General features: G+C 39.2%; 1 protein-coding gene across 1 annotated transcript; it reads left to right on the top strand.

Moving 5' to 3' along the window:
• The first annotated feature begins 2620 nt into the window (after window positions 1-2620).
• LOC132110177 (transmembrane protein 271-like) lies at window positions 2621-4943 on the top strand. Its single transcript, XM_059516775.1, has one exon. The coding sequence runs from the start codon at window positions 3120-3122 to the stop codon at window positions 3906-3908; it is 789 nt and encodes a 262-aa protein (XP_059372758.1). The 5' UTR covers window positions 2621-3119; the 3' UTR covers window positions 3909-4943.
• The last annotated feature ends 3599 nt before the right edge of the window (window positions 4944-8542 follow it).

Below are 8542 nucleotides of genomic sequence, written 5' to 3'. Positions count from 1 at the left end.
TCATGCTGTTCCAAACCTGTATGACTTCTGTGGGACACAAAAGAAGATGTTTTGAAAAATATCTGAAAGCCTTTCTAAAATATTGCCAAAAACTACTAATGCAACTTCAGCAACATACTGCAAATTCCCAGTCAATCTGGCATCATTCTGGTCTGGAACAGCAACTTTTCTGGAACAGCAACTTTTCACAAGCCAGTCAATTCCTCATGGATATTCTCAGAAATGCATCATTCTACAGTAGTAAAGTGTAAGAAACATACAAAAATACCCAAAGTCTATGTTTCCAAAGCAGCTGCTATAAGAGCAGTGTTTTTTTTAGCATAAAAAGCATCAACATGCAGTGTCTAGGGAATTGCACCGGGAGCATTTTCACGATGCATCTTAGTCTTGAGTGTCGCGTTTTGTCTCGGCATGAGGTGCAGACACGAGACGCAAGCGAGACCACCTCTCAACCAGAACAGCATTTAATTGCAGTGATTACCAGTATTACGGAGATAATTGTTAGATTCTGTGGTTCAGATTGGAGCTTTTGGGGATAATTTGCGCTGTTTTAATGTGTATGTATTGGCTTGATAAACTGGTTTCTCCAGGGAATCGAGAAACAGCCCTTCTCTCTGCAGGGGGCTTGAGGGAGTCAGCCAGTCCTGAAATTGCCCGTCCTAATTTCACTTCTCGACTTCTCGTCACTCCTTTTGAACTTTTAGCTCAGACTATTTCTCTTTACGTATTCAAAAAGATTTCTGTGACTAAGAATAACTAGCTTTTGGTACAGCATTGTCTTTTCTGGTTGACTGCAGTCTTTTACCAGTGCCAGCTTTGCAATTTTAGCAACTTCCGCACACCAATTATCTGTAAAATCAAAACTTTTTTAATACTGTACGTGTTCTTTTTATTTTGAAAGCTCTGATTCTTGGCTTTTAGGAGACAAAACATTGGCTGATAGTAGTTGTCTGCTCCATATGATATAAAAGCATAACATGACTTCATCAGCCAGCAGAGCAGAATGTGTTCATGTGGATTTGGTGCAACATGCTCATTTGTGAGACAAAGAGTCAATTTTCCGTCTGTGCCTCTGTCTCTGGGGTGTGTGCAGATGAAAATCCGCTACCATCAAACACCTTTCAGCATCACTTGCTGCGACACACAAGGCACTCCCAAAAATAGGATGCATTTAGTTGCGCATGCGGGACACGTCTGCTCTAAAGAGCCCATAAAAGATGAATCATCTGCACATCAGACACTTTTTAAAGGTGACGCAGAGACTCGCTGAAGATCCACCCAACCATTCAAAAAGGTCTTGCCCTGAAAAATACAGCCTTTGTGACTTTTGTCAGGTGCATTATAGATACAGTTGAACCACTTGAACACACTGTCTGCAGCAGGAGTCTGGGTCTCACTGCATTTGAATTAGTTTGATAAGGAATACAAAGTTTATATTACATATATATACACACACACACACCATGGTGGCCTAAATTATTAGAACACTAGTATTTTCACCAGCTAAAAAATTTATTTAAGACAGGTAGTTATATCTTTCTAGCTGTAGTGTGTCAGTAGGAAATATCAGTTTTTATCAGCATTCATTTTGCCATTAATTGTAATAATCCAGTAAGATTTTTGTTTGCACAGGGAGTCTGACAACAGCCGTTGCTGCACACAGAGATCTGATCTGATCATTTTCCAGTCTGTCTGGAAAGACATGAAGAAACTGAGACGACTAAATCCAGAAGAACTGTGACAACGTCTCCAAGATGCTTCAAGAGACCTTCCTGTAAGGCCAGTGTTTCATACTTCCTGTATGGAGCACTGGGTCTTGTCAGACTCCTTGTGCAAACAAACATCTCATTGGATTATTGTAAATAATGGCTAAATTAATGTTTGGAAATGCAAACCGATATTTTCAAACACACTACAGCAAAAGATAGAAATAACTGACTTGAAACCATTTTATATAATTTATATATAATTTTAAATCATATGAAGTATGCAACTGGATGGTTAACATACTTTTAGCCATTTGGCATGTACTGCAGTGTGATGTGCTTGACTTTCTCAAATTGTTTCGACTATTATTCTATCATCTTTGTGCATGCAGCTTTAATGAGCTTACATATGCATATGCATTTTAAAATTGTGATGTTGGTTTGTGCATTAACTACCCATTTACTTCTACAACATGGACCAAAAAGAGGAAAGTTTTTATTTGACATTTTTCAATTTGAGGCAAATATTGAATTTAAATAAATAACATGCTTTTAGGAATGTATAAACTAACTATTTCCCCCCAGGTTTGCTTGTTTTTTTGTTTGTTTGTTTTTTACCAAATTGGCAGGCAAAAGGGTGGAAAGAAACTTCTGACAAAATCATGGCTTACTGATGCAGAGAAGCAGGAAGATATATATATATATATATATATAATTATTCAGCCTGCATATAGAATGCTGCTTCATGATTTACATTTAGATTTATCTAAAGCGACTTGCATTGCAATTAAAGTTGATATATATAGATTGAAATTGAAATGGATATTGAAATAGAAAAAAACAAAATCTGATTTTCAGTGATGTCTCAGAGTTTTGGACCCCGTTGTATATAGAGCTCCAATCATATACTTTTCTGTAGCGCCTGGTGATTTCACGCTGTTATCCTTGTTATATTTAAACTGAGAGGATCATTCAAAATCTCGACATCATGAAGAACACTCCGAGAGCCTCTATGACACATTCAGTAGTTGGTAAGTGAGACCAGTAGGGGGTAGGATCGTTTTCCCCTGATCTCCAGCCTCCATCAGCCCAAGTTCCGTCTCAGTGCTGCATGAACGCACGGCGAGAGGGGGAGGACACTTCCCCTCTCCAGCATCAAACGCGAGGGGTGCGCTTCATCGCCTTAGGGGACTGGATGGATGGAGCGACAGGGTCATGAAGGTGACCGCAACCTCTGGGTTGGATTTAGGGGGCCGTTTCCGCAGAAGGAGCCTATCCATAATTAATAAGAACGAGTCGGAGATCCTAGAACCGAAGCGCAACCACCGGCGAGTCATGTCACCAACTGACAGCGCTTCCAGAGGAGCTGACGAGGAGGATGAAGGAGGATGAAGGAGGCAGAGGAGGATTATAATGAAGCTGAGTGGCAAAGGACTGTGCACCATCGTCTCCAGCAGTCTGCTCTTCGTGTGCGCCGTGAGCGCCGTGGTCGTGGGATTCAAATGCATCGCGTTGGGCTCCAGTGTGCAAGCGCACTTTCACCTGGCCACCGCGGCCGGCGCGTTTTACTCGGGCATCCTGGTGACTCTCGGGCAGGTCCTGATTGGGGTGGCGCTGGTCTTTTGCCGGGGCAAGCCCAGGTGTGCGAATTTCTTCCTCTTTGGGATCTTAGTGTTTCTTTTGGGGGTCCTGACGGCGTTCTCCGGTGCGGTGGTGGATGGCGACACGGTGTCCCTGGTGGAGAGGAAGTACGCGCACTATTGCCAGAACTCTGTGGATGTAAACCCTGCGTGCGACCGGCTCAAAGTGTACCAGCGGGGTCTGGTGGTCTCCACTATTCTTAACACTCTGGAGTGCCTCCTGGGGCTGATGAACCTTGTGATCATCAAGCGTTACCAAACGGCGCAGTTTCACCGGAGACGCCGGACGCAGAGGCAGAGCGCGCGGATCGTGCTGAACGAGGAGCGCGACTTCACGGTCACGGAGTTCCAGCCGGTGTCCTACATCAATTTAGCGATGTTTCGCGCGTTGGAGGGTGCAGACGGGGAGGTGCACAGCCGGGGCCACCCGTCCATGGAGCTGCCGGGCTATTCGCCCGCCAATCCGGAGCTTAATCACACGTACCCGTTTTCTTACCCGCTTCACAACGAGTTGCCACCTGCCTACGAGGACATATTCCCTGGAGATGCGAGCAGCGAATAGCAAAGAAGAGGAACCGAGTTGCAGTTTTGCAGTGACAATCACGCATTCGGCACGCTGAACTTGGAATCAACACGATTATTTCTATATCACGGTGACCAGCTGTTGCCTAATGTACTTTTTAATTCAGTGGAGGTTACAGCCAGCGCTCTGAACAAACCCTACAGTTGTTCATACACTACAAAACGAACCCATGAGAAGGTAAACGTACTGAAAGGATTGAATATACATGCAATCTTTTATTTTTTTTTGACTGACCGATTGTATTCTCTGTTCATCCCTTGTCTAAACCCCAAAGCTTTGTGTACAGGATTCCCATTGGACTTTTTGGAATCTAAAGGATACTGATTTTCGTACAGTATTCCAGCAGGGCACAAAACATAAAGAAGTTACCAATTGGGCAAAAAGAACAAACGAAACGGTGAACGTAGCTACTGGAAGTATACATGAAACATTTTTTTCTTTTCTTCTTCTTTTTTTTTTTTTTTTGACCTTCTTGATTGATTGTATTCCCAAACAATCCTTAGTCAAAATCCTAAAGGCTTGTGTACAGGACTTGTATAGATTTTTTTTTCTTCTTATATTTGACAACCCAACCATAAAGGATGTGTTTTATAGGATCTCAACAGGAGGCAAAACAAAAAGAAATTCAGGATAAAAAAGAGCCTATGATAAAAATGAAAACTGAAAGAAAATTAGTTTTCTGACTTTAGAACTAATCATTTACAACCAGAATCATAACTGTAATCATAAACCCCAGAAAATTCCCAGTAGAGCCATCAGGATTTGCAACTGGATAAAATGCCCCTGTAGATCATCAAAAGTATTCTGAAATTCCAAATAGCACTCTAAGAATCAAATAAGAATTCCTGTAGGATTTGTCCTTTAGGATCAACACTAGGATTGAGGTTTCATTGGGAATCCTGTACACTGTATTTTTTTGACTAGGGATGCACATGTATTTTCTCGATGTGGCTCTCTTGTTTTCCCTCATATTGCTTTATGTTTAGCTTCTGAATAAAAGGTGTATGTACTCTCTCCTGATGTTGCTGTTGAGTTCAGGTTAACTAATGCATTTGTGCATGCAGTGCTTCTCAGAGGGTGACTGCATGTCTGCCTGCAGCAGGTGTTGCCATGGTTCCTTGACCCTTTTTCTACGTGCGTGTAATTAGATATGTAACAACCCAGACTTTGAAATGCAAATTTGCTTGGTTTGTCAAGTTTGATCTGGTGTACAAAGCAAAGCAAGTTGTTTAATGTAACAAACACATTCATACGTTTCAGTTTAGCATTTTAGAAAGATCTCTTTGAGTCTATCTGAATGGATTTCACTGAATGCCTCCGGGGCATTTTCAAAAAGCTGTGCTTTTCCTCTGAGGTATTATATGCATTACAAACACAATGAGACTTTGCCTGAGTCCGGTAATTATTCTGAGTGGATATTATATGCTTTGGCACAAGACCAAAACCTCTGATGAGGCTTTTTTCGATTAAAGAGATAAGCTTTTGTCTGAGACGTTACTGGAGCTGGATGTAAATTGGGGTCAAAAAGTCTGAGACCATGAGTGAAAGTGCTGCTATTTTCATAATAATGTTTGCTTTAATGAGAGCAGCTCTGAAAACCTGATGATCATGTTTTCTAGAATGATATGAGATGGTCCAAAAAGCATTTTGAGATTTGTAGGATATGTGCAAATAATCTTAGTCAGAATATACACACCCGTGTGAAATATTTACAATTTAAAATAACACCTCTCTACTTGAATATATTTTCAAATGTAATTTAATCCTGTGATGCAAAGATGAATTTTCAGCATCATTACTGAAGTGCCACATGACGATCCTTCAGAAATCATTCTAATATGCTGATTTGCTGCTCATTAAACATTATCCAAAAAAAAAACAAAAAAAACCTTGTGCTGCTTCGTATCTTTGTGGAAAGCTGATCTTTTATGAAAGATCAGCATTTATTTGAAATACTTCATAACATAAATGTCTTTACTGCCACTATTGCATAATTTAATACATCCTTGCTGAATAAAAGTATTAATTTCTTTCTAAAAAAAATCATACTGACCCGAAACTTTTGAAAATTAGTCACCTAACAATCAAAACAATCAAATTTATGTCATTTTCTCTGTTTTCTTTAATTTGAAAAGTCCCTATCTTGAGGACATTATCTGCATTTATCAAAATGTGTTTAAGATTATTTTCTTTAACAACCACTTCAGCCTGTTTGAAGCTTGTAGTGAGCGATGGTGTGCAGTACAAGTGTACAGAACGTGTATTTTCATGAAAGTACTAAAATGAGACATCATATTCTCAGCCTTGTGATTTGTTTTCCTCTTTCCTGAAAAGTCAGAAAGAAAACCATTGCTGTTGGCGTCATTAAAATAACAGGCATTACCATTCAGATAGAAAATTTCTGCTTAGCAGTGTTGTGACTGTAGGATATTATTAATATTTCTGCATCATGTTGTTCCAGAGTAATAGGAGAACATGCCCCTGAATGTTTATCTGAAACGCACAAAAATCAATGCTTCTCTCTCAGCATATCCAACTTGTCAGTCGCTGGAGTTGTTTGGTTAGAATGATGCTTAATTATGCATTTACCATTTCTGCCAGCAGGGGCAAATGGAGCCATGTTAAATTAATAGTTCACCAAAAATTGAAAATTTCCTGAAACTCACCCTCAGGCCATTCATCATGTTGATGAGTTTGTTTCTTCATCAGAACAGATTTGAAGAAATTTAGCATTACTTGCTCAGCAATGGATCCTCTGCAGTGAATGGGTGCCGTCAGAATTAGAGTCCAAACAGCACAATAATCCACAAGTAATGCACATCACTCCAGTCCATCAATTAACATCTTGTGAAGCCAAAAGCTGCATTTTCATAAAAAAACAATCCATTATTAAGGCATTTTAACTTTAAAGCTTTTTGTCAAAATACAAAGTACAAAATACAAAGCTTTTCACATCAAAATCCACCCACATGGATTGGCATAAATGATTGACTGGAGTCATGTGGATTATTGTGATATTTTTATTAGCTATTTAGACTCTCATTCTGATGGCACCCATTCACTGTAGAGGAACCATCATCCGTGAGCAAGAGACATAATGCTAAATTTCTCTAAATCTGTTCCAATTAACAGTTAACAAACTACATCTAAATCTTGAATGGCCATAAGGGTGAGTACATTTCCAGCTAATTTTCATATTTAAGTCAACGGTTTCTTTTAACTAGCAAACTTGAATGTGACTGATCAGATATGAATGAACGGTGGCACTCAGGTAATTCACTGAAATCTGTTTGATGCATGCTTGCCCTTTTATCTAATAGCTACTGTTGCATTTTGCAGGAGACGTTGTAAATATTTTAAGCAAATCTTTCTGAATCTTATTTATGTTGTGCTCTTCTTCACAATGTCACCCTTCTCAAGTTTGATATGCTATTGAGATCTAACAGTTCACATTTAGAGTGCATATACTTCCCAATTTCCCCAAGAGAATTTGATCATCAATAGAACTAAAAGAGCTCTGAATATGTATTAATAGCCTAGAAGGGAATTGATGCCCCTTTGAAAATGGCAGTCGTGCAGAATAACAACTGCATGATGGGAAACCGAATACCGTCATTGTGTTTCCGAGGTGTAAGAAGCTTCCAGCTGTGAAAAGTGCCTTTTGAACGAATCCTTTATTTTGATAAAAATTTCATAGGGGTGATGTAAGGTTAGGAAGAATGGTAGAAAGTACATCTAAATTTAGGTTACATTCACTGGAAATGTTGTTGAAGGTCAGTGAAAGTTTTGAAATTGGTTGCACTGTTGCCTTTTCCATTCTTTGATGGCAGATCTTCAGAAATGGTTTAGTTTAGCTAATGGGGGTGAGCGATGTGTAATGCAATTTACTTGTTGCCTCGTTCTCAGCTCATTTTCTGTTATCTATTATTCAAATGGCCAGGACAAGAAATGACAATGTTCTGCCCTTTTTAATTTGTTATTATGCCTTTTCCGCACATATCTGCCTGTGGCCTTTAATTTTGATAATGAAATATACAGTCTTGTGGTTAATGCAAAATGTATTGCTTATTTGTCCGAAGAAAAAAATATGTTTATGGCCTTTCCCCTAGAGTGTATGAGTATATGAGTCAATTGTCTGAGATGTCGAGATTATCGTAGCTGTTATTCTTCAGATTCATTCCTTTAAAGAGACCAAAGAGACGGGGCCTAAATACAGCATTCTCTCTCAGTCTGATCTTTTCATGTAAGTAAAATTAGTCAACTATATTCATACGGATTACAATTACAGCTATTCTCATTCAATCAGGACTGTATTTGTAAACTTCAATGGCACAAATGACTTGTAAAAAAACAAGTGTTTAACACTCTGAAGTCTTATAGTAGCTCCTCTTGATTTGAAGACATTTCCTAGTGAAACAGGATATTCAGCCAGACCAAAAGTGCATGGCAGGACTTGATTTTATGATTTTGGGAATTTATTGAATTGTGAAAATTGACTGTTATTTATCTGGGCCAGAGATGTCATCGGGAAACAGGAAGTGGTCATATTTTGATGAAAGCTTAAGGTATTTTATACTTTGGAATAACACTATGTAGATATAAAAGAAAGGAAA

This window comes from Carassius carassius, chromosome 29 (genome assembly GCF_963082965.1).
Source record: "Carassius carassius chromosome 29, fCarCar2.1, whole genome shotgun sequence".
Lineage (NCBI taxonomy): Eukaryota > Metazoa > Chordata > Actinopteri > Cypriniformes > Cyprinidae > Carassius > Carassius carassius.
This window is presented reverse-complemented; position numbering and strand designations above follow the sequence as displayed.